Source organism: Nicotiana tomentosiformis, chromosome 2 (assembly GCF_000390325.3).
Source record: "Nicotiana tomentosiformis chromosome 2, ASM39032v3, whole genome shotgun sequence".
Lineage (NCBI taxonomy): Eukaryota > Viridiplantae > Streptophyta > Magnoliopsida > Solanales > Solanaceae > Nicotiana > Nicotiana tomentosiformis.
This window is the reverse complement of record NC_090813.1, coordinates 112,059,540-112,087,171: the sequence shown is the minus strand read 5'-3', so window position 1 is coordinate 112,087,171 and position 27,632 is coordinate 112,059,540. Positions and strand designations below refer to the sequence as shown.

At 33.7% G+C, this 27,632-nt stretch overlaps 2 protein-coding genes across 3 annotated transcripts; one reads left to right on the top strand and one right to left on the bottom strand.

Annotated features, from left to right (window-relative positions):
* Window positions 1-6,778: 6,778 nt before the first annotated feature.
* On the top strand, window positions 6,779-15,493 carry LOC104095490 (CBS domain-containing protein CBSX1, chloroplastic-like). 2 transcript variants are annotated; one of them, XM_070195971.1, is made up of 8 exons: window positions 6,779-7,175; window positions 8,901-8,988; window positions 9,066-9,130; window positions 10,509-10,557; window positions 12,146-12,198; window positions 13,332-13,447; window positions 13,559-13,608; window positions 15,379-15,493. In XM_070195971.1, the coding sequence occupies exons 1-8, from the start codon at window positions 6,975-6,977 to the stop codon at window positions 15,387-15,389; spliced, it is 633 nt and encodes a 210-aa protein (XP_070052072.1). In that variant the 5' UTR covers window positions 6,779-6,974; the 3' UTR covers window positions 15,390-15,493. The 2 variants fall into 2 exon arrangements, with proteins under 2 accessions (XP_070052072.1, XP_009599924.1); XM_009601629.4 differs by lacking the exon at window positions 15,379-15,493 and adding an exon at window positions 13,695-14,201 and having other exon boundaries at window positions 6,788-7,175; window positions 13,559-13,616.
* Window positions 15,494-24,359: 8,866 nt separating this feature from the next.
* On the bottom strand, window positions 24,360-24,677 carry LOC138905407 (uncharacterized). The gene has a single exon (XM_070193931.1). The coding sequence runs from the start codon at window positions 24,675-24,677 to the stop codon at window positions 24,360-24,362; it is 318 nt and encodes a 105-aa protein (XP_070050032.1).
* Window positions 24,678-27,632: the final 2,955 nt, after the last annotated feature.

The window sequence follows — 27,632 nt, the reverse complement described above, 5'->3', positions numbered from 1 at the left end:
TCCTTAATATTTGTTTGACTTGCAAAACCATTAAACCGCTACATGAAAAATCAAAGAAAATTACACCAGCTAGCAAATATAATTATTTTACCAACAGACTAAATGCGTAACTTGCCCAAATATCAACGTCGTCCTCCTCGACTAGCCATGCATCCTATTCCTCAAAATAAACCTTGTTGTAAAACCTTTTGTCTCCCAAAATTTTGAAGTGTTTTATTTCTATTGAATTTTTCTTAAAAAGCAATTTTGAGAAGATAACAGGAGTATTTTCCAGATTCATCCCACTAACATTTTGAAGACTTTGAGGGATGTGCTAGTTTAGGATGAGTTAAGCTAGTCATCCTCAGACCACCTGTCTAATTATAATAAGTGGCAATTTTTAAATACAATGTTATAATTCGAGTGTTGATTATGCAAATCAAAGCGATAATGTATTAATTTTAAACGAGGAAAACGTGAAGAAGGCAAAATGCTAAGAGGCCTCCTAAAACCTTCCTATAGCAATTATGGCAATTGTTTCTTCTCCCCTCCCCCCACCGCCCACCCAACCCCACATTATGGCAATTGTTTCTTTTCCCCTCTCTTTTTTTTTTAAATTTAATAGAATTTGTGAATAATTTAACAAGATTAATAGAATGAAGATTATATTAAAGTTATGCCCGCTGGCAAACCTTGATTTCCATTCTTCAAGTGAGTACTGCCTAGACTAATTTTGAACAAATTCTTTAAAGGGGAAAAATTTAAACTCTGACTTCAAATGATACTGTAAAGTTTAGCATTTATTAAGTCACGGTTTACAGTCAATAGACGCAGAGATAAATGGAGTTATCCTCTGCAGATTAGTTTTACAAAAAATGGTCCATAAAACCTCGAACCTCAAGACTTATGCCTAAGTTATGTAATGTTTTTGTAGCTTATAAAGACAGACAATTTACTGATTTGTGCAATGAATTTAAAGAAGTGTTGAAAAAAACAGTTTCCCCTAATGATCAGCTGGAAAATTGAAGATAAAAACATCATCCAATCAACTGCAAGAAACGGCAGAGATCTAAGCGAAATTTTCTTGTTTCCTTTCCACATGTTTGCAGAATGATCATTCTTGTTTTGTCAATTTATATAACCAAAAGTGAATGAAAGAGACTACAAAATGGGAAGGTAGGGACCAATTAATGGCCAAAATTGAATCCACAAAAAGAAGAAAGCAACCAAGTATTGGAGTCCAATCACACCAAACACCCCCTCCTTCTCCCCAGGTCTCTTTCCAGCTTTGCATTGTGGTGGAAAAGAGTTTTCCCTAACTCACATATTAACCCACGAATTTAGAATTTTAATTTTTAAATCAGCTCGTCAGTAACTTATACCCTGTTTGGCCAGCCTCCAAAATCAACTTATTTTATAAAATATTTTTTTTCAAAAGTGCTTTTCAAAAAGGTATTTTTGGTAAGAAACAGTTTGTGTTTGGCTACTTAATTTGAAAAGTACTTTTGAGCAGCAATTAGTATTCGGACAAACACTTAAAAAATGCTTCTAAGTAAAAGTATTTTTCAAAAAAATATTTTTGAAGAGAAGCTACTTTTTCTGCTCCTCCTATTCAAAAATCTTTTTTTTTTCTTTTAAAAGCTTGGTCAAATAACTTTTTTTTTTAAAAGCACTTTCGACTAAAAAAGTATTTTTAACTCAAAATAAACTTGGCCAAACAGGCTACTAGTTGTAATTTTTCATTTCTTCTTTTCCACCAAAAATGTGGTAGCTTTTTCACACTATAATTAGTATTGAAGCATTTCTTCTTTTCCACCAAAAATGTGGTAGCTTTTTCACACTATAATTAGTATTGAAGTCTTTTTCGTTTATACTTGACCGATACGAGGATTTCAGCTGTTTGCTTAGAGAGGAATCAAAATTAAGAAACAATGATGCTTTTCCTTTGGGCTCTATTTCACTTATACTGATAGATATTAATTTGTAAATATTTCGTTTTAAATAAGATGGCCGTTGCTTGGAAGACTAGCTTTTATAAAATTGGAAACTACAGTATCCAGTCCAATTAATAATATGGCTGTTGCTTGGGCAATTTAGCCTCTATTGGCAGCCCTACCACATGAATATAACAATTAAAAAAGGGGAAGAAGAAGAAGAAAAAATTTCATACCATAGTTTATATAACTTAACTCCTTTATTAAATAAGAGTTACTTATATACATAAGTTGACGAAGAGGAGCCTAACTCCCATTTATAGAATAGTAGAAAAAGAAATATTTACACTAATAGAGCAACCAAAATATCTACTGATAATAAGAAGAGGAACCCGTACTGGCCCATTTTTATATCAGCCTGGTTTCATGTACTCATGTACCTCCATTTTTCGCATAACTTGCACATCAAACGTTGCCCAATTTCATTTCAGCATGGTTTCCAAAAGAGTAATTTTCAGAAATCACTATAGTTTCACTATCAACTTTAATTCATATAGCAATCATATACATATTTACTTCATACTTAATATTTTGTTGCTATCGGACTGTATTCGTTATATTCGCGCTACTGTATTCATGAATACAGTCGTGGAATTCGCCTAATAAGTAGGGAGTCCAGCTGTTTAATAACGAAAAGAGGATCAGTTAACGTGTATCACTTCTAATTTAACTCAACAAAATCAATTCTACAAAATTTCGTTGCTATTGTGTTGTATTTCATGTATTCGCGCGACTGTATTTATAAATACAATGAGGTAATCCGCCTTAAAATAGTGATTATGTGTTTAATAACGGAAAGCGCAATATTGAATTGTATTCAATTTCACTATATTGAATTCAGCCGTATTCAAACAACAAAAAATCAAGAAATAGGGTGTATACCGTTATATTCAATTCGACTATATACATTGTATTCAGTTCACCTATATTCATTATTCACTATTATACATTATATTTAATTCACCGTATTCAATTTGATTGTATTCAAAACAACAAAAAAACCACAAAAATAGTGATATTCGGTTGTTTTAAAAAAATACAGACCTTCGAAATACATAAATACATGCGAAAATATAATGTATTTATACAAAAATATAATGTATTTGAGTCTATTTGTACAGAATACAATATATTTGTATCATTGTGTGTGACTCATTAGCAAAGAAGAAAAGAAAGTTCGTCGGAGATGACGTTTTTCGGCCAAGAAAAATAATGTATACATTGAGACGAACAAAAATCAGACCCTCAAATCTTCTCCAGCGATTCTACTTCAGATTTCCAAAAGCTCAATCTGTAGCCATGGCCAGATCTGTTCATCTACTCCCTCTTCGATTTAGATCTATTCTCTTCGCTTCAAAAAGTCTATCATCGTCACCCAAAATGGTTGCTATGATGGCTGCTTTGATGGAAAAGGGAGAGAGATATGAGAAGAAGAGAGAGAATTGAGAATCTTGCTGATAGAGAGGGAATGAAGAAAGAGAGAAAGAACATAACTAGCGTATTTTACGCCTCAATGATAGGGTATAAAATAAATACATATTTTGCTATAAAATAGAAAAGATCGCTATAAGTAATAATATTTTGAAATTATTTTGGTTTATAATAAATATGGTATAATAGTTTGTTATAGGAGGTAAAAATTCGTAAAATAAACAACAAAATTGCATAAAGTAGGCCAATTTTTTTTTTGGGGGGGGGGGGGAGGGGGTATAATTGTAAGATTATCAACTGAAAGACTCTTGGAGAGGGCCTAAAATCAAATAGAAATACATAAAACAAGTCCAAATATGACAAGACAAAGCTACCGAAACAGAAAGATTCAACAACTCAATATAATCTCACTAGTAGGGTTTGGGGAGGATAGTGTATACGCGAACCTTACCCCTACCCTGGGATGGGAAGGCTTTTTCCGATAGACCCTCGGCTCCCTCCCTCCAAGAACTCCCTACCTTGCTCTTGGGGTGACTCGAACTCACAACCTCTTAATTGGAAGTGGAGGGTGCTTATCACTAGAGCAATCTACACTTATCATAACTGAAACAGAAAGATGAGTAACAGAAATGAACGATCTCCTCTTTCAATTGTCAAATCATGCTTGTAGAATGTAGATACTGAAACCAGCAAGGCATACTTTGCTTCAGCATAGGGAAATCTCTCTCTCTCTCTACCTTTATTTTTTCTCCTCTCTTTCTCCTTTCTAATTAGTTAGCAGAGAAAGGCTTAGCACGCAATTTGCTGACAAACTATGGGGAAAAGAATGATGTCTACACACGATTAATAGGATGAAAAATTATTTTCACGAAAATATTCTGCCTAGAAAATATGTTATGTTGACAATTTATTCTTTGGATTGTTCCTGTTTCATTAAATATAATATTATGTGGTGTATAGAGTAAAATTGGTTTATGTTAAATGCTCGAATGATTGCGTGACACGTGAAATCGGAGGCGGACGGAAGATAAATCGAGTGAAAACCAAGACCGAAGACAACAACTTCGGTTAGTACCGGGTAGATCCCGAAGGGAACGCGGTCAACGGAAGCAAACAAATGTTTGCCACAAGATGACATTTAATGAAGAATATTTCTCAGTATTAAAAATGCAGTCGTTGTAGAGAATTTTGGCATTTATAGTTTGTCGTTACATATGGCCCCTTTATTGTCATTTAAGAGGAGATTGATCCTAGAATCTTGTTTCCTAGGTATAGTTATAAATAATGACTTCAACAACCATTCTAGGGGAAAAAATCTCTAGCAAAATTTATGCTACACTTTATTCTCAAGCTAAAAAATATAATTTTATTTTCAGTTGAGTACTATTTTTATCGTTGTGTTCGGAAGCATTTCTCCCGGAACCATGCTGGTCATTTCCTTCGATTTCAACACTAAGTATTATTTTTCATTTAATTTATTTATCATTTTTGGATCAAATCAGTTTGCTTGTCTATAAACCACGCAACAAATTCAATTGTACCGTTTTACGGGTAAACAGTTTGGCGCCCACCGTGGGACTTAGACAGTTGCGTAATTGAGTTGATTCTTGCGTCTATTGCTAACTTGTTTGATTCTTTGTTTCGTAGCAAAAGTCGAAAAGAATGACAGCTAATGATGTCAACATCACACACAACGTTGAGGCACAAGAAAATCTTCCTCAACATGAAGATTCAATCAGTAACACCCGTAATGAGGGTATATAGCAACTCCGGTCCATGACGGGCAATATCCTCGACATGTAGACAACTCCTGATAACACATGGTTAGTGCACCGTTGGCTTGCCTAGCAGCGACTTTGGGCGCATTCACAGCCTATAGGAAAATTGGGTCGTGACAATGGAATAGATGCAAAGTATTGATATATCATAGTCCAACTATAATGGAATAGATGCAAAGTATTGATATAGCATAGTCCAACTATATATTCTGGAGTTTCTTTTTCGCAGAGGAAAATGTTGACTTAGTAACATGGATTAAGTTCTTCTATTTTTACTATTTGTGTTGGAAATTTTAGAATGGAGTGTTTGAAGAGAAAAATACATAATGTAACTATTAAGAAACAGTTGAGTCACATGTGACCCTCTTTCTGAATGAATCTTGTGCAGATATTCTTTTGAAATATCCTTAAGTTAAGAAAACTAACTCTACCTATATATAAAGTATAAACTCCCAATTACAATACTATAGTCCTTAAATACGTGAAGTAAAACTGTGAAAGAGGATGTGTGCTAAATTTGAGATAGTAATAGGAGTTAACTGTTTCACAACAGGTAAGTCACTGTTTCAAACTTTCAACTCAAATAAAGCTCATACAAAAAATAGAGAAAGAAAGGAAGACAAAGAAGCAAATCTAGTCATAAATACAAAAAGAGAGAGAGAGAATACAAACTAATATTGATAATTTGTCACTATCTTATATTTACCTGAAAGTTCTTGTTTATGAAAATTGATATTAACAGAATATCCCAATCTCAAATTTTGAAGAGTAACAGAAAAATCATAGTTTAACGGCAAGAAAGCTACATAACTTTCAGAACATAACATAATACATCATAACAAAAAGATTATATAAAACATTATTTATGAGATCGATAAGGAGAATTGTTTACCTGAACCAATAAAAATTGTCAAAATTTTGGATAGATTCAACGACGCCAATTGTCAGGGGCTATTCTTTAAGAACACAAATTTTAAAATTGTGATATGTATACTATAGTCAATTAAAAGAGGTAATCAAATTTAATTTTGTGAGAAAATATGAGCAATTTCAGCTCGCATAACAATTAATAATTAAAATTATATATCAACCATAGAGTGTGGCAAATAATTGGTAATTAAAAATATATATCAACCATAGAGTGATAAAAATCTTAAATTAATAAAATATTAACTTGATATGATTCCAAAATATTAACAATCCTAATACGGTATTGATTCCAAAATAATGGGAAGAAACGAAAGGGAGAAGCCTAATACGGTCAGTAAAGAAGAAATTGAATCATAAACTAAGACTAAAGAGATAATGGAATTGGAATCCAAAACGAATACAAAAGGGACGTAAAACGCGTAGGCAAGAATCCCAAACATGGACAATTAGCTTTTTTTATTTTTATTTGAAGAAAAAAAGTAATTAAAATTATAATTATATCCAACATGAATAATATTTCGATAGTACCTTTCTGCTTTTAATTGTAGTATAGATTAGAGCATATAACTTAAATCAGGTTTGAATAACAAGTTAGAATAATCCCATTTCAACAGTATGTGCCTGTCTGGTAAATAAAACAAACTCCAGGGAGTAGAATGAAAATATTTTTCCGTGAGAGCACCAATTCGAAGGTTCAAGTTTAGATGCCTCTAGAGTATCAAAAAATAACTACCTGACGAGTGACGAAGCCATACGCGTCTGCTTACTAAGTACTGGCTTCGCTATTTCCGTCGAAGCCATTACTGCTGCATCTTCACTTCCACATCTTCTCTCTGTTAGTTGTCATTTTCTTCTCCCGTCGATGGCGTCTATATCGCCGTCTGGACTCTGTCTCCACCGCGCATCCGCCGCATTCCACCACCAGCTGCCTTGCCTGCTCTTATCTCTGCCTAGCCACAAACTTGCTGCTTCCTCTAAATGTTTCCTGCCGGTACGCCTTTCGGACTCTCGCGAGACCTTTTGCCTTGCTGCAGCCAACACTTTGACGACCAATTCTGTCCCGGTTTGCTTCCTTATCCAATTCTACAATCCTGATTGAACTCTTAGCTTAGGCTAGCTTAACTTAATTTAAGCAACTCTATTCTCTTTGAATGTACTTATATAGTAATTTGGCATATCTTCACCGGCACATACGAATTATAGGATTTGAAGTTTCTAGAAGGCTAAAGGTTTGGAGTATTTGATAAACTTCTTAAGCACTTAAAAGTTAAAACTTAACTCATTGTGAAGTGATAAAATGACTCTTAAATTATGTGCTGGTTATGATTATACTTATAATTTAAATTAAAAATTGTGATTTATTAATTAAAACTGAGACATGAACATGAAGTCGATCAATCATTATCATTAAATAATTAACTATTAATGAACTTTAAAAGTTATTCTATATGTGAAAGCTTAAAGCTACATGGTTACTTTCTGCATAGGTGGATTTAGTTAACAGGCATTCATGCTTTTTGAAAAGTGCGTGAATAAAAAAGGTAAGTAAACTGTAGTGCTTCCTCTGTCTAAAATTGACAATCCCTTAACTCTTTTTTCAGTTATGCTAATAAAGTCAAAATGCATAAAATTAAGCTTGACCTTCAAATTTTGGATTGACTTCTACTTGATGTGGTAAAGGTTTGGCTATTCATTTACATGTGGTAAGTTAAAGCAGGGTGCTTGATATAAATTAGATTATGATTTAAAATGATATTACTTGCCTGTTAGTCTTCTTCTTCTTCTTCTTCTTCTTCTTCTTCTTCTTCTTCTTTAAAATGATATTACTTGCCTGTTAGTCTTCTTCTTCTTCTTCACTCTTCAACATTGTATTAGATGGACCTTTTGGAAAAATTCGATTTAATTCCAAGGCGGAAATATACATAATATAAAAATGAACAGAAATTCACAAGGTCAAAACCTTTGGCAATAATTTATTATATGGCATTCAAGGGATCCTTAAAAGTTTGAATAGTGATAAACTGACTTAAAGAGTAAAAACTCAACAGAGCTTTGCATTCCCTTACCCTCGCTCTTAAGTCTAAAAGTTGTGACAAAAGGGAAACTGCATTCAATCTCATTTGATTGAGAGAGGCGCTCCATGGGAAATGTAGCAATTGAACTCAAGCATTTTTAACGTTATTTGACAAAATTCTTGGCCAAAGTGAATATTCCCAAGGTTAGTACAATTTTGTAGTCATAGTTTCTTGGTATGTATTTTAATCCAGATTAATTTGAAGGTAGCCTCAACCTATGGATTGAGGTAGAGAAGAAAAGGTAAGGTTGCAATTTGGCATGGTTCAAATTTGAAATATGTGCAACATAACTGAATGTGGAGGAACCATGTAACTTTTTGCTATTGCTTTCACTGAAAAAGAGATATAGGTATTTAGAAAAATAAAATTAGATATTTAGGAACTGCACTGAAAGCATTATAAATGGCATTTTATTTCAGAAAGACCAGAATACGTTTAAATGTCTTATTCAAAGATTTATTTATTTGACCCTTGGGAGCAGACATGGATTAAAGTTTCGGGACAGAGAGATCAATATGTATTGGCTCCTCATGTGAATATCTTGCTCACGAGTTGTTGCTTGAACAAAACTTGGTGCTAAATGTCTTGGATCTGTTTCTCTCGGAGAGCCCTTTGTTTTCGAAAGTTAACTATAAATGATTTATCCATTGCATCAAGAAGTTCCTTTTCCCCATGAATGTCCACCAAATCATAAGCTTTTCCACTTGTGGCAGCCCAGAAATGGTGTCTATACAGTAGGTGATTTCATGACTAGAAAAGAGGAGTTACATGTGGTAAAGCCCACAACATCAGTAGATGAAGGTATTTTTGTGCTCAAATTTCATCTTTACTTGCTATACATGAAGTCGATATCTGATACATGATAGTTCCTGCAACAGCCTTGGAAGCTCTAGTGGAACACAGAATCACTGGTTTCCCTGTAATTGATGATAACTGGAAATTGGTAAGTTCTGATTTGCAATGTTAGCTGCTATATCCAGTGTAGATCCCACTTTATTGAGTGTAATTACCCCTTATTCAATGACTCTTTCCCAGCTTATGTAGCACTTATGAACATCTCTTAAACTAACTTCATACCTGAAAGCTAATTTGCCATTAAGTTTCAGTTGAATTAATATCATCAAAGCTGGGCATTAGGAACCTTTAACTTCTTTAAGTGTCTATCTTGTGCAAACTGAAGTTTGTTAAACACAGAAGATAATTTAGCATATCAAACCCATATAGATTACTATGACACAGCACATAACTTTTGTTTATTAGACAGCTAAGCTAGTTATTTACAATGATGGGGGAATTTTCACGAATGTTAAAAATAGATCATCTAGTTACTACTCTGGAACTTTTAGTATAGTAGTTGCTGTGCATGTGATTGCGCATGACCATTAGGATAGATTTTTAATTAGCATCATATTCTAATCAACAAGCTCTTAGTTAATAATATGATAAACATACTAGAGACTAATTCATGTGCTTTAGCTCTCACACATGATACATGCTTCTCTTGACATGTTACATTAAAATATTTTAAGTCATAAAATTTGTTGATCTGTTATAGGCTTATAGCCACCATCCAAATTAATTAGTACATCAAAAGCTTTACTTGGGAGATGTTATCTTCTTCTCATTTAGTGTGCAATCACATGTTTTCTTTTCTGGCTTATATTTGTGAATGGATATTTATAGGCTTATAGCTACCATCCAAATGAATTAGTACATCAAAAGCTTTTGCTGGGGAGATATTTTCTTCTTCTGATTTAATGTGCAATCACATGTTTGCTTTTCTGGCTTATATCTGTGAATGAATCATGTTTCAAACCACAAAGCAGGTAAGGAAAAGCTAATGCTAAAAATTCTTATGGCAACTAATATTTTTTTAATTCCTCTTCTCCTTTGTTACTTTATAAGATGACAACAGGAATCTATTTTTAAAATATTGGTAAAGTAAATCTAATGCTATAGTGTCTTCTGGCAACAGGTGTCTGTAGAAAAGTTCTTTTGTTTTGACAGCTTATTACTTAAAATATTTTGACTGCATACTAATAGGAATTTCTTCTCTAGCTTGTATGGTTTCCATCCACTTTTGGTAAATCAAATATTTAGTGGATGATCCTTTTATCCGATACCTAGTATGCATCAAAACTATTAATTATGAGAAATTTATTAACTGAATAATGCAATATGTAATTGCAGTACTATAATGCGAAAGGTATGGCCACTTCTCTATAGATTTGATTCAGGATATTCAGTTCAAAGATGTGCTAAGAGTAATATTATTTTGTCTCATCAAACACTCAAAAGTCAGAAGCTCTTTCTTGGTACAGGTTGGTCTTGTTTCTGACTATGATCTATTGGCGCTCGACTCTATATCAGGTAAATTTTCCTAAATTGTGATGCTATGATGATTTTCATGCGGAGATTACAACAAATTCTATCGGTATTTGGCCAATATTTTTTTCTGGACCGTTTTCGTTGAAACCTTTAACGTGTTTGGCAAGTAACTGGTGTGTTTGCTGGGGACTGGCATATGGAGAAATGGAATACAGTCCACTATACCCGTCTACAGACAATGTTTAGATTTTAAGTTTTCGGATTCTAAACTCTTCCATAATTTGTTTGCCTTCATACTCCAGGCAAGCTTTATGTTCGAGATGAGTATAGTGCATCTCTTCTTTTTTTTCCTTCGTGAACATGTACCAATTACATGTCTCTCTAGTTAGATCCCACCTATCTTAGTGGTGAACTTTCTTATACCTCGAATATTGTGGCATAATATTTGTGACTTGGAATGTCTGTCAAACAGGAACAAATTCTAAATCTTTTTTCTTGCAGTGTTTAAATATGTTGTTATCATATTTGAGGTTTTACTCACTTAGTTATAAACAGAGTGTGTTTAAATATGTTGTTAGCCTTACTTTATGGTTATAAGTTGAAAATAAATTATGGTTTCCTAATTCGTTATTTTACTTTGGATCTTTATGAACTATAGCCAAAGTTCTAGTAAAAACTTGGTCTGTTCAAATTAAGCCCTTCTGGTTATAAGGTGAAAAATAAACTAAGATTTCCCTAATTCCTTATTGTGCTTGAAATGCTTTGGGACCTTTTATAACTCGAGCCGAAATCCTATTGAAAACCTCTCTGAGGCTTATCTTCTCTCTTTATTTGGATAACATAATCCAGTACTGAAAGTTTATTTGGATTAAGAATATGTTGTTTGTTTTACCCCTTGTGAAGGTATAGTGCATTCCCATTCCACATGTTCATCTTATATTTCATTTATCCTGTATTTTGTTTTCCACTTTGATATCATTCTTGCCTTGAAAGCAATCTTTCCAAAGGCACAATTAGTTCTCTCTTGGTGTACTGTGCACTATTTGCTCTGTCCCCTTTAATTAGCCATGGCAAGAAAACATGTCACTACTGCACCAGCTTAGAACCCCAATCTCAGGCAGTGGTCGAATGATAAAAGGAGCAATTGTTTTTTTCTTCTTTTCTACATCTACTTCCTTAGATTTTGGTTATCTGAAAATGGAATTTCCTGAAAAGATTCATTCTTGCTGCCTAGAAAAATTCTTATATGGAGAACTAATTTATTTATGCAAGAGGAGTAATTGATTTTTACGGGCATCACAACAACTTGATTCTGTGGATGTGGGGCATGAAAGAATAGGCTTAACAGTTAACAGTTACAACATAGTCCCCTAACATTAAGTCCAGTTTGGATTGTTCAAGATTGAATTTTTTATCCCATTAGTTGAGTAATCATTAAGAAATTAGCATTTGAGCTGCTAGCAAGTTGGTGTTCTTGATAAAGATGGACGAATGGAACTTTTATATCTTTTCTTCTCTTTTCTGGTGGGTTTGTTAATCCTCCACTTTTTCTGTATTCCCCTTCTCCATTTGATTAAACTGATATACTAAAATACTGATATGATGTTAATTGTCCAAATACTTTTCTTAGGTACAGGAACAGCTGATGCAGACATGTTTCCTGAAGTAGACAGCAATTGGAAAGTAAGAAAATTTTAATGCCCTTGTACTGTTTATGGAGTACATACTTTTGTAAAAATAATTGACGGTGCTAATTCCATAGAATTTTTATTTTAGGCATGAAATCCTTTACAAATATTTGATAAGATTGTGATTTCTACGTAGAAGACTTGAATATCTCTGTAGTGAAAGGTGGATATTCTCTCTTTCACCTTTTCCTTTTTCTCCTTTTGTGTGTGTGTGGGGGGGGGGGGGGGGGGGGGATAAGAGGAGGAAACATTGGATGGGTTTTCAGTCACCAACTTCAGAAGTTGGCCATTTCATTAAAACGTTTGCCTCACATGAGTGCCTTAAATATTCCTATTTCAACTACAAGAATTCAATATGTGGACTTCATCGTTGCACACTGATCTTGCATATGGATGCTCCCGACTGCTAACATATCACATGAAGTCAACTTTGTGCAGTTTAGGTGTTTGTGGCATTGAATTCAGAAAAAAAGGCCTGTTATTTGTAAGATGTAATTAATGGCTTATGAAACCTACTGAACTGCCTCTGGGTTTTGCTGTCGTATCTAATAATGCATCTATCCTATTTCCAATCTCATAATGATCTGTCTGCTGATTAGCTTCTATGGTCGTACTGAGTTCATCCTCTTACTACGGTTTGATTCGGCATGGAGTTTCGGGAAAACTTGTAATCTTAAACCTTCCATGACATTTTTGTGGTTATAATTAAAAACATGCTATCTTGGGTAAATGAAAATTTTGAACTTAAAATTGCTTTCAAATATAGAGAGGTGTCATTCTTTCTACAACGGACTACTAAAAAATAGTGTCACATGAAATGAAAGTAGATGATATTTTTTGACTAGATGCTCCATGTTTCCTGTTGTCCAAATGTTGGGTCTGCTTCCCCAAAGATAAACCTTTTACCCTAGACTACCTTCGGTTCACTCCCGTAAAAGCAATTTTTCAGGCCTTTGGGCGTCCTTGTAATGGTATTAATAAATGGGGTGGCTCACTTGGAGTTAGCTTGTCATCTTTTTGCTGTGTGGAAGAACAGTGAAAATGCACTTGATTATGTATCATATTAACTGCATCACACAGTATCTCAAAGCTAATCAAGCTTTGTCTCATTCTGAATAATAATTGCAGACATTCAATGAGATTCAAAAGTTGCTAGGTAAGACCAAAGGGAAAGTGGTTGGTGATCTGATGTCACTTGCTCCATTAGTAGTTCGTGAATCTACCAATCTTGAGGATGCAGCAAGGTTCTGTCATTTATTTATTACTATGTTCCTTCCGTTCACGTTACATGTTTTCTTGCTTTTTATTGGATGAGACAGCAAACCGTTTAATGTATTTCTTTCTTTCACTGTCAGACTTTTACTGAAAACGAAATATCGTCGGCTTCCTGTGGTAGATGGTGATGGTAAGCTGGTAAGCTCCTCAAGCTTTGTTTGGTTGCATCTTCTCTAGCAAGTGATTTTTTAATCAATCAACTGTTGTTTAATGAAGGTGGGAATAATAACAAGGGGAAATGTAGTAAGAGCGGCCCTTCAAGTAAAGCGGGCCAACGAAATGGAAGGCTGACATGTACCCATCTTAGTTAACTGTATGCATTTTTACTAGCAAGAATCATAGTCTGTCCCTTCTTTCAAAGGATCTGCTCATCGAGGCAAACTTATATTAATTGCGGTTCCCAACCATACACAGTATGTCAGAATCTAGGATATCTATGTAAATCTACAAACTTATAGGAAACTTCATCAGCGAAAAAGACATTGCAGAGATCATTCTGCTAGATAATATGGTTCAAATGTTACATGGAAAAGCGAAGTGTCCGAGTCAAAACTCTTCAGAGGTTTGAACCACAGAAGAAAAACAGATAATTTTCTGTAAGTGGGAAACATTTTAGGTGGACCTTAAAGAACCTTAAACAGTAGGCACCTTCGTTGACTGTGGAACTTTACTCTTTGATTGAATTTTGTTATTTGTTATCAATGATATTTTCTTCATTTCTAACTTTTAGTTTCATAATATTTGTGTGGAACCCATCTCTGGATGGGCTGCTTCTTTCTTTGGTTGTTGAACTACAAAACGACTGACTAAATGGTGTTAGTCTGCTGAGGAGGTTGGTTAACCCTATGTGGAAAGAACATAAAAGAACAGCCCCATATAAGATTTTCAACAGGTCCTGTTGACACAAATGGCACAATTTTAGTTTTTTTGAGTGGGGCCCTAGTGATTGGATTATCTTTTGGGAACAGCGCGTTTCCACATGCTAACAGTTAGGGGTGTCAATGGTTCAATCGGTCCGTTATTTTTTAATTTTGTATCATACCAATTTTTCGGTTATTCTATTATGTATAATCAAAATTAGACTTTTCGAAACCGTGTCAATCATGTCGGTTTCTCTTTGGTATCGGTACGGTTCGTTAAATTTTCGGTAATTTTTTTTAATGTCATGTAAAGTCACTAGTAGAAGTAGAATGCAATAACATACGTACTTTTATAGGACTTAGCAATGCTCTCTAGACATTTTTACAGTTTAAAAGGTGATGAATTAAGAAAATATGAAAGATGGCTAGAATATAGATCCATCAACTATTCTACATCAGCGTAAAAGAAACCAAGCAAATACAAAAACAATATAAATCACATGAGTGAAAAAATATTAACTAAGTTGGGATTCAAGAATAAAGTCTATAGAAGATTAAATATCCAAAAAGATAAATCAAAATCATACAAAAGGAAACATCTTTAATACATTATAGTTTGCTACTCATAATCGCTACAATACCTTGTGTCTTGCTAGTGAACATGCCGGAAATAATTTTGTTTTAATAGGAGTAGCATAATATGTTTGAGTATTATGATTTTGAGTTTAATTACTTGTTGACTTGTAACAGTTTCATAATTCCAAGGCTCAAGAAAAAATTTAATACTTTATTATTTTTAAACTTAATATATAAATATATTGTTCACATTGTAAATTTATTCGGTACGGTTCGATATTTTTTCGGTTTATTTTCATAAAATAAAAAATCTACCATAATTATTGATACGGTTATAGATTTATATAAAAATTTATAATTTTATTAAAAAAACTTAAAATTCGATTCGATACGATACATCAGTTTAATCGATTTTTAAATATATATATGGACACCCTACATAGTTTTGTTACTGAGTTTGACAGGTACCCAATAATTTGATGTAGTAGAATATGAGCTCACGAGTCTCTATGTGAAAGCATTCCGATTCACATTTCACATTTCACATTTGATCAATTGCCTCTTTTTTCTCTTTTTCAAGTATTACTTGGTACCAATTGGAGGCAGAGAATCCAAGTTTCCCCTTTCATTCAAACCGGAGAAATTTCTTTCCTCAATTTAATAGTGTAGTTGATGCCTTTTCTTCCAAGGTTAAAGCTAGAATTATTTGTAAATAAAATTGCCCGGGCAGGAAGGTAGGCACGGTGCTGGAAGGAGCTGTGGACACATTCCATTAATTTCTACCACTATTTTTACATGTAATTAGTTACTTATATTATATCTGGTCCATTTAGAATAGAAAAGGACTTGTTACGACTCCCGCCTTCTGTGGTCCAATAAACTCTTGTCAAACAGCCGTGAAAGCACTTTCTTCTCACCTCATATCAATTGTTTCTATTGTCAACTAAAGCATATTATATTTATATGTATATGCACTCTTTTATTCTAAATATATTTAACATTGTTCGCTAAAATTGTTATGTTATATACATTATTTCAAATTTACTTAAATAGTAATTTAAAAAAAATTCAATTGATAAAACTCTAATTTACTGTTTCTGCAATCAAATTAAGTCTAATGTTTATAAAAATTTCTACTACTTATACAAAGGCAAGTGAACATCTTGTGGCAGGTCAAAAATGTTGTACATTAAAAAGAAGTATTCTATTGCTAGTGCATATGTGACAGTTTTGATTTGACAATGAAGTTGATCTCTTTATACAGAAGAGGGACTATGGCAGGCAAGCGGGAATGGCTAGGGCCCAGCCTCTGGTGGCCCATAGTCTCTTTTAGGTGATACATATGTCGGGTTGGTTCAGATTTTTTAATTATCAAACCAAATTAATTATATCGGGTTATTAAATCGAAAGACCAAACCAAACCAATAAAAGTCGGATTTTTAAATCTCGAATTTTTTGGGTTTTTAGGTTGTTTCGGGTTTTTTTCATAAAGTCTTCGTAGTGCAAAATATAGAATTTGTGTTCCAAATATTTCTTTCATCCTAGTAAGACAGAACTATATAAGATGTTTTTTAATAAAATAACATAGATATGAGATGATTCATGGCATTGTACTAAAATATTCAACAATAAAGATGAGAAAATCGTATAAAATAAATATTATTAATAAGCCATAATGAAAACAAACATAATTTAAAATTACTAATAAGTTGCTAAAATAAGTACGACCAATAAGTACTATTATTTACATGACTAAACACTAAAAGAAAAATAAATTATGTATTTTATCTAAACCATGAAAAAACTAAAAAATAGATATCCTAACACTATTTTCATTCATAGTACAATTGAATTAAATATCTTTTATTATCATTAGTATTGAATTGATTTTGGTTTAGGATTTATTTGAGTTACTAATATTTATGGACTATAAAATTTATTGGAGCATCCAAAAATTATAAGTCAAAGCTTAAAATAATACGTTAAAAGATAAAATTATGAAAAAGCTTAAGAAATATTTATAAACTACACTACAATAAATATTTTCATGTATTAAATATATTTAAAACTTTTATACATATAATGTCAGGTTTGTTTGGTTTCGATTTGACTTTTTTTAGTTAAAACCAAATCAAACCAATTATCGTCGGATTTTTATTTTCAACACCAAACCAATCAAATCAAATCATAGCCGAATTTTTTTTCTCGATTTGACTCGAATTATCGGGTTGGTGCTGTTTGTCGGTTTTATTTGTATACCCTATTCTCTTCAATAACTTCATCAACACTATTAAAGATTAGTGTACTGGAGAATAACTGTGTTCTAAAAAGTCTATCATTTGATCGATTCAGGTATGTTTTTCTTTTTCTTTTCCATGATTCAGATATATCCAATGATAATATGTAGAGTTTCAACAAAAACAAAAAGATTGAATTCAACTGAAAATTCGAGTCATACCAATTTAAAAAATCAACATGTACTTCGTCTAATTTAGTTTGGTAATGAACAAGAAAAAATCAAACCCAATTGACATATGGATATTTTTTTTCTTGAGTATATAAAATTTATATATTTTTTCTTTTAGAATAAGTCTAGGCAGATTCGTTATCTTTGCTTGAGATGTAATACATTATGTAACTAATCTCGGCAGATTCGTTATTTCAATGTCTGTCCTTTAGTTTTACTAATGAAGATTTATTAAGCTCATATATCTTGTTTGGTTTTAAGATGAAGATCAAACCAAACCATGACCACCCCAATAATATCTGTCGAAAAGAAAATAGTGAGGAAATTACTAGTTGAAATATTATTAGGAAAACTATTATTCCGAGCATGAATCGAACTCAATCCCTGCTACTACTAGTAACAACAAAATGCAAAATAAAATTTAAAAAAAAAGAAATTTTACCTCCTATAGCAAAGCTTTACGCCCTATTTATTATAAATAAAAACTCTTTTAAAATATTATTTTATATAGCTTTCTTTTAGTTTTTATAGCAAAATATATATTTATGGTCACTCCTTACGGTTAAGCCATAAAATACGGTGTCTAATATTTTTCTCTCACATTCTTTCAGTATATTCTCTCACTAAATTACCGCACAGTTCTCTCTCCACAAAATTCTTTCACAAAATTCTTAATTTTCTCTCCACGTTCTCTCTCTCACAGCATTGTCCTCCCCATTGTTGAAGCACGATTCTCCTTTATCAGCGCCATTGTCTTCCTCAATTTTTAATTTCTTTTGCTCCAAAAAGTTGTAGTAAGTATTAAAGTTTTTAGCTTTTGGCCGGTTAAAACTTCTTCTTTTTCTCTTTAATATTTTTTTAAAAAAATATTCACCATTGTTTAGTTTTCACCAAAAAACTTGAAATTTCCTCTTCAATGGCTGATTCAACAACCCAGAAGAAGGTTACCAGAGGTATACCCACCAAAGCACTAAATTTCGATGGGCCATCTTTCGATTTGCAAATCGCTCAAGTGGAACCAGTATTTGCAGGTTCATTAGTAACCACTGAAGCCAGAAGGAGAACAAAAATACACGATGACTCTACGAAATAAGGTCAAGTTGAGAAATCTTCGAAAAAATCAACACTTCCTGATATGGACAAGAGAAAAAAGCTCATGGGTGATGCTTCAGGGAGTAAGGGAAAAGATGTCTTTATAGGAACTAGCTCGGAAACACATAACGATAAGATAATTGTAGATATATTTATATGTATTCGAGTCCTCATACATTGATTATTAGCTTGTACAGTGGTTGTATCTTCTTGTATGTAGATGTATTTATATGTATTCGATATTTTCTACACTAATTTTTACTTTTTACAGTGATTTTAGACTGTTGTAGTTAGATGTATTTATATATATTTTAGTTCATTCAACAATATTTTTAAATACACCAGTTGTTCTGTATTTAGTTATGTATTCACCCTAAATGTATTCATATGTATTCTCAAGCCAACCGTATTCTGTTGTATTTAAAACAACAATCATTACCATAACTCATAATTTTTGTGGTAAATATCAATGCATTATGTTGTATTTCATGACTGAATTATGTATTCAACATAACTTTATAATCTTATATATATGAATTGTATTTAACTGTGACAATCTTCTTTTTCCAGGGATTGTGGGTTGTATGTCACAGCATACGCAGAGTATTTGAGCACTTATGGATTGGTTTCACAAACAACCTTTGATGCCAATTTACTCCGTCAAAGATATGCTGCCCTCCTTTGGGACTATGCTATGCGGAAGATAGATGCTGATGCCATAAGCGATAATGAAGCACCCGCAAATATTTTTAGGTAAATAACAGCTTCGAATACTTTTGTAAAGATAGTTTTAGAATAGTTTTCTGTAAATCGAATTGTATTTGCAGGTTATCACTGAATACATCATGGTTTTACTCAACATTTGTTATTTTTTAATATATTAATGTATTTTGTTTTTAAGATGTTAATGAATGAAACCATAACATTATTTAAGTTATGCTATTAATTCATATATTATGTTGTATTTATGTATTAATAATCATCCATATACTTCTATTATGTATTTTTATAGTTGTATTATACTTATATATATCCCTGCTATATTCAACATAATTCAATGGTTTTAAATCTCTGTTATGATCCAGCTATATTCTTCAATATTTGAATGATAGGCAGTAGTGTATTCAATTGTATTTTACTGTATTTATTTGTCACTACCCAAATTCCCACCACATGCGTCGTGATGGCACTTAATCTCTAAGAATAAGTAAGCATATTATAATAACAATTCAAGCCATTTTTTTTATTCAATGCAAGTGTCAACACTAACAACGGAAATATTCAACAAACAACCTCCCAAGACTGGTAATACTGAGTCACGAACTCTAGCTGAATACATGGAATGATCTCGAGAACCGAATGTACAATACTGTTCGGATAGGAAATTAACAGTACAATAAAAATGAAAAGACTCCAAGGGACTGCGACGACCAAGCAACTCTACCTTGAATCCTTGCGATCACACTCTAACTTTGTCCAAGTCCGATATCTCCAATATCTGGCTCTGCATAAAAATGTGTAGAAGTATAGTATGAGTACACCACAGTCGGTACCTAGTAAGTATCAAAACTAACCTCAGTGGAGTAGTGACGAGGTACAGTCAAGACACTCACTAGTCTAATAACCTAAGCAATATAGTATACAAAAATAATAAGAAACAAATAACAATGATGGCAACATTAATCAACTAGTGATATACACAACAGGGCAACAAGAACACCATTAATATTGTTCAACAAATAATGAGTACAAGTATAACCAATTAATCAAGTCCTTAAAAATATACATCTTTTATCTATAAGTTTTTCAATAAAAGTCTCTAAAATATAATCATTTTCAATAAATATATTTCAAATATACTTCCTTCAAATAAATATCTTTACATTATAATTCTTTCAAATAAATATCTTTCGAATATAATTCTTTCAAATAAATATCTTTCCATTATAATTCTTTCAAATAAATATCGTTCGAATATAATTCTTTCAAATAAATTTCTTCCGAATATAATTATTTCAAGTAAATATCTTTCAAATATAATTCTTTCAAGTAAATATCTTTCAAATATAATTCTTTCAAGTAAATATCTTTCAAATATACTTCTTTCAAGTAAATATCTTTCTAATATAATTCTTTCAAATAAATATCTTTCTAACATAATCTTTCAAATAACAGTCATCATGTGACACCTCATTTAACTTTCCTGGCGTGAGAAATATATTCAACATATCACATCAAATGGCACGTCAATACCTTCGTGCACTTGTCTCATTCTCACCTAATATATATATATATATATATATATATATATATATATATATATATATATATATATATATATATATATAGATAGATCAAATCAATTGGTACGGCAATACCCTTCGTGCATTTATATCTTTCTCACCGTGTATACATATAACAGTACCAACTAGGTGGGAGAAATGCCAATAACAAATTAACAATAAAAGAAATAAAGTGGAGGCACACAGGAATCAACAACGACTACAAGTCAGATGGAAAACATAGGTGCACAATAACATCTCAAGATAAAGGCATGAATATATACACAACAAAACGATATCACAATATAATGTATATCTCTCCTCCTCGCCTGCACGGAAACACCCTTTGTGCCATGATTATATGATAATATAAAAATAATGGTACGGCATCACCCTTCGTGCTTTTGCTCTCATCCTCACCTGATAATATAAATGAAAATGGCACGGCATCACCCTTCGTGATTTACACTCTCAAATGGTACGGCATCACCCTTCGTACTATACACTCTCTCTCACATGATAATATAATTCAAATGGCACGGCATCACCCTTCGTGCTTTACACTCTTCCTTACCAAGCACATGTATATCATTAACAAGCAAGGTATGAAGTATAAATAACATCAAGGGGAGTGTTTAAACCACAACATAATACAATAATTCATATCACAATTTGCCACTAACCACAATCAAATTCCAACTATATAGCAGAATCAATAAATTTCTCAACAAATAGCCCAAGATTCCACACAACGTATATTAAACCTCAAAACAATCAACAGAGGTGAAAATACTTAGTATATGGCAACACCTTCATTAATCCAAATTCTTGATAATTATATTAACTCCTCAATTTAAACTTATTTATTAAATAATTACAGATAAGGATTCTATCATTAATTTAATTCCAAGAAAAATATCAAATCAACAAACACACAGAATTCACATAAAATCTAAGTGACAATAACACCAAATTATTATATAAAATACAAACTTGACAAATAAGGAATGAGGCATGATAATTCAAGGATTTACTAAATGCCAACAATTATCCAATTTAATACATAAAAATACCTAAAACTTTAAACCAATAAAATTTGCACATATAATCCCGAGTACGTAATCGTCACCTCGCATACACGGCTTCCAATCACACAATTTTCACATAAGACTCAATGTCTAAGGGGTAATTCCCCCACTCAAGGTTAGGCAAGATACTTATCTTTTAGAAGTTATGCTGATATTCCAAAATCACCTTCTTGCTTGAATTGACCTCCGTACAACTCAAATCTATCCAAATTAATTGTACAACTTCATTAAAATTCATCGAAAATAATTCCGGATAATAAAACGTTGACTTAAAATTATATTCTAAAAAGTCATTCAAAGTCAACGCGGCGCCCGCCTATCGGAACCCGACATAATTTTTACGAAATACGAACACCCATTACGATACGAGTCCAATCATACCAATTTTATCCTATTCCAATAACAACTCAACCTCCAAATCTTAAATTTTTATTTTTGGAAGATTTTGCCAAAATCTTGATTTCTTCCATAAAAATCTAAATTAAACGATGAATATAATCATAGATTCATGAAATATAAACACTTTAGGATATAGAACACTTACCCCAACCAAGCTTGTGAAAAATCCCTCCAGAAATCGCCCAAATCCGAGCTCCAAAAATTCAAAACGAAAATGGCGAAATGACCATTTTTGGTCCTTATGATTCTGTCCAGGCTCCGCACTTGCGGACAATATTTTTTCTTTTTCGAAGCCGCTTTTGTGAAACCCTTCTCGCTTCTGCGACAGACCACTGCCAACAACCCCATCGCACATGCGTATTCCTCTCCGCTTCTGCGCATTCGCAGGTGCGATGCAATATGCGCATCTGCGAAAGCAGTCGCTCCTGCGTCGTCCGTTTCCGCTTCTGCGCTTCCGCAGGTGCGAAAATTTCTTCTCACCTGCGACTACTACCATGCCCTTTCCATCTTCGCTTCTGCGGCCCTGGCATCGCAAAAGCGATTCCACCAGCTGCTGCCATTTTCCAGCAGTTTCCTTCAAGTCCAAATTGCTCTGTTAACCTTCCGAAATCTACCCGAGGCCCTCAGGACCTTAACCAAATATACAAACATGTCCCAAAATACAATACAAACTTAGTCGAGGCTTCAAACCACGTCAAACAATGCCGAAATTACGAATCGCGCATCGAATCGAATTATGAGTTTTTAAATCTTTCAACTTCTATATTTTGCACTGAAACGTATTAAATCAATCCAGAATGACTTCAAATTTTGCACACAAGTCATAAATTACGTAATGGAGTTATTTCAATTTCCGGAATCAAAATCCAACCTCATTATCAAAAATTCAACCTTCAGTCGAACTTTTCAAAAATCTTCTATTTTCCAACTTTTGCCAAAATGCGTCGAATTGTACTACGAACTTCCAAATCCAAATCTGGATATACGCCTAAGTCCGAAATCACCATACGAAACTATTGACATCATCAAAATTCCATTCCGGGGTGGGTCGTTTGCTCAAAAGTCAACTCTCCGGACAACCCTTTTCATTTAAGCTTCAAAAATGAGAATTGTTCTTTAAATTTATTTCCAAATCTTCCGAAAATTAAACTCGACCACTCCCGCGGGTCATAATACATATTACGAAGCTGCTCGAGACCTTAAGTCACTAAACGAGGCGTTAATTCTTAAAATAACAAGTCGAGTCGTTACATTCTCTACCTCTTAAACATACGTTCGTCCTTGAACGTGCCAAGAATCTTTCTAAGGATATTCAATTACTGAGTGTATTCTTACACACATACTCGTGGGTGATTCTATGTCACCGTAAATTTAATAGGAGTCCGACAACACCATCTCAGTGGAAGTTATTTCTTTTATCCACACTTATAAACTTTAAAATCAATTTCTTACACTCCAAACATTTTCAAAAGGTCTGATTTTTACATCAATACACGGTATTAGTCTCAACTGGCTATAGCAACTCGTGCCTACGAACACATCAACTTTCTTGATAGTGCTGAAGTACTTCGAAAGTTTTCGGGGTGTTACATTCTCCCCCACTTAGGATCATTCGCCCTTGAATGAGAAGTAGAGTCCGCCCTCAAACACATAACATAACTTATCTAAGGAGCATAAAAGGAGTTCTCACCTCGATAATCGAAATCGAATCAAAATAAGAATGGTGCTCCTTTTATTATAAATTAAACCATTCCTGTAACCACACCATCTGGTGTATCGGCCTCAGCGAATTCATAGCAATTATATCAACAGGTCGGGCCTCCACCTCTTAGGAGCCCTCTACCCGCCTGTCCTCCACCCCTAAATGGCTATGCACGTTGAGTATTAACTGGAATAAAGCTTGTAGCCTGAGTGTTCTGATGAAATTCACCCCTCCCAAGTCTGGGATAATTTCTCTTGATGTGTCTAGTATCACCACTCTCATAACAACCCCTCTGCGGGCGCAGCTGCTCATACCGAATCTCTACCGGATAACTGGAATAACCACTGTAAAAACTCTATGTCGGTGGTGCACTAAAAGTATTAACTGAAGTACTACGAGTATTATGAATTGCGGACTAGGCTGACTGACTGCTCGAGCCTCTGCCATGATGAGACATATCTGCAGAGGAGAATCCACTAAATCCTCCAGAGTTCCGAGACCTTTTGGCCTCCTTAGCCTCCTTCTCCTCACTTCGAACACGTTCTAGCATCCTAGCAATATCTACTACTTGCTGAAATGGAATGTCAGCCTGCAATTCTCGAGCCATACATATTTTAAAATCATAATTGAGCCATTCAATGAATCTGCAGACTTGCTCTCTAATTGTACAAACCAAGATAGGTACATGACGGGCTAACTCACTGAACCTGATGGCATATTCTGACACCGTCATGGCCCCCTGACGCAACCATTCAAACTCTGTGTGCCACGCATCCCGGTGAATCTGGGGAACAAACTCTTTCAAAACATCTCTGAAAATTGAGTCCAAGTTGGTGGTGTTGCATCGACTAGTCTATACTCATCATAAACTTGCCACCCTTCATGGCACGACATCATAAACTCTCATCCTCACTTGATAATATAAATGAAATGGCACGGCATCACCCTTCGTACTTTACACTCTCAATGGCATCACCCTTCGTGCTTTACACTCTCAAATGGCACGACATCACCCTTCGTGCTTTACACTCTCCCTCACATGATAATATAATTCAAATGGCACGGCATCACCCTTCGTGCTTTACACTCTTCCTTACCAAGCACATGTATATCATTAACAAGCAAGGTAGGAAGCGTAAATAACATCAAGGAGAGTGTTTAAACCACAACACAATACAACACTTCATATCAAAACTTGCCACTGACCACAACCAAATTTCAACTATGTAGCAGAATCAATAAATTTCTCAACAAATAGCCCAAGACTCCACACAACATATATAAAATCTCAAAATAATCAACAGAGGTGAAAATACTCGGTATAGGGCAACGCTTTCATTAATCCAAATTCTTGATAATTATATTAACTCCTCAATTTAAACTTATTTAGTAAATAATTGCAGATAAGGATTCCATCATGAATTTAATTCCAATAAAAACATCAAATCAACAAACATAAGAAATTCACATAAAATCCAAGTGACAAAAATACCAAATTATTATATAAAATACAAACTTGACAAATAAGGAATGAGGCGTGATAATTCAAGGATTTACTAAATGCCAACAATTATTCAATTTAATACATAAAAATGCCTAAAACTTTAAACCGATAAAATTTGCACATATAAGCCTGAGTACGTACTCGTCACCTCGCATACACGGCTTTCAATCACACAATTTCCATATAAGACTCAATGCCTAAGGGGTAATTCCCCCACTCAAGATTAGGCAAGATACTTACATTTTTGAAGTTATGCCGATATTCCAAAATCGCCTTCTTTCTTGAATTGACCTCCGGACAGCTCAAATCTATCCAAATTAATTGTATAACTTCATTAAAATTCATCAAAAATAATTCTGGATAATAAAACGTCGACTTAAAATTTTATTCTAAAAAGTCAATTAAAGTCAATGCAGAGCCCCCCTCTCGGAACCCAACATAATTTTTACGAAATCAAAACACCCATTCCGATACGAGTTCAACTATACCAATTTTATCCAATTCCGATAACAACTCGACCTCCAAATCTTAAATTTTCATTTTTGGAAGATTTTGCCAAAATCTTAATTTCTTCCATAAAAATTCGAATTAAACGATGAATATAATCGTAGATTCATGAAATATAAACACTTTAGGATATAGGACACTTATCCCAACCAAGCTTGTAAAACATCCCTCCAGAATCGCCCAAATTCGAACTCCAAAAATCCAAAACGAAAATGGCTAAATGACTATTTTTCGTCCTTATGATTATGTTCAGGCTCCGCACCTGCGGACAATATTTTCGCTTCTGCGAAGCCGCTTTTGTGAGACCCTTCTCGCTTCTGCGACAGACCACTTCCAACAACCCCAACGCACCTGTGTATTCCTCTCCGCTTCTGCGCATTCGCAGGTGCGATGCAACCTGCGTATCTGCGAAAGAGCTCGCTCATGCGTCGTCCCTTTCCGCTTCTGCGCTTTAGCAGGTGCGGGAATTTCTTCACACCTGCAACCACTACCATGTCCTTCCATCTTCGCTTTTGTGGTGGATGCCTCGCTTCTGCGAGGTCGCTTCTGCGACCCTGGCATCGCAAAAGCGATTCCACTAGCTGCTGCCATTTTCCAGCAGTTTCCTTCAAGTCCAAATTGCTCTGTTAACCTTCCGAAATCCACCCGAGGCCCTCGGTACTTTAACCAAATATACCAACATGTCCCAAAATACAATACGAACTTAGTCGAGGCTTCAAACCACGTCAAACAACGCCGAAATTATGAATCACGCATCGAATCGAATTATGAGTTTTCAAACCTTCCAACTTCTATATTTTGCGTCGAAACATAACAAATCAATCCGGAATGACTTCAAATTTTGCACACAAGTCGTAAATGATGTAATGGAGTTGTTCCAATTTTCGGAATCAAAATTCGACCTCGTTATCAAAAATTCAACCTTCAGTCGAACTTTTCAAAAATCTTTTATTTTTCAACTTTCGCCAAAATGCGTCGAATTGTCCTACGGACTTCCAAATCTAAATCCGGACGTACGCTTAAGTCCGAAATCACCATACAAAATTATTGACATCATCAAAATTCTATTCCGGGGTCATTTGCTCAAAAGTCAACTCTCCTGTCAACCCTTTCCATTTAAGCTTCAAAAATGAGAATTGTTCTTTCAATTTATTTCCGATTCTTCTGAAAATTAAATTCGACCACGCCCGCGGGTCATAATACATATTACGAAACTGCTCTAGACCTTAAGTCATTGAACGTGGCGTTAATTCTTAAAACAACAAGTCGGGTCATTACATTATTAAATTTCAATGAGAGATAATGTTGTATTCAATGGTTGTATAAAGGTCCTCCTATATACATGTCATGTTATAATCAGCATAATTCAGTTGCATACAGATACAAAAAAATATCATTCAAGCTATATTAAAAAGTCAAAATACCATATTTAATGTTAATCTAACTTGTATGTATTCTTGTTTTATTGTATTTCAGTATATTTAAATGATAGACAGTGTTGTATTCATTATCTTGTATTCATTGTATTTTATTGCATTTATTATATTTTCAGACTTAGCTATGTTCAGTGATCATATTCTGTTTTTATTTCCTAACGTTTGTATTCTACTGTATTTATGTATTAGTATAATCTTCCACATAGTTTTATTTCAAGCTATATTAATCTAACCTGTATGT

Coding starts and splice junctions, on each gene's coding strand:
- LOC104095490 (XM_009601629.4), top strand. CDS start 6,975: ATGGCGTCTATATCGCCGTCTGGACTCTGTCTCCACCGCGCATCCGCC. Junction 8,989..9,065: donor CACAACATCAGTAGATGAAG/GTATTTTTGTGC, acceptor TTCCTGCAACAG/CCTTGGAAGCTCTAGTGGAA. Junction 12,199..13,331: donor AAGTAGACAGCAATTGGAAA/GTAAGAAAATTT, acceptor TAATAATTGCAG/ACATTCAATGAGATTCAAAA.
- LOC138905407 (XM_070193931.1), bottom strand. CDS start 24,677: ATGACGGTGTCAGAATATGCCATCAGGTTCAGTGAGTTAGCCCGTCAT.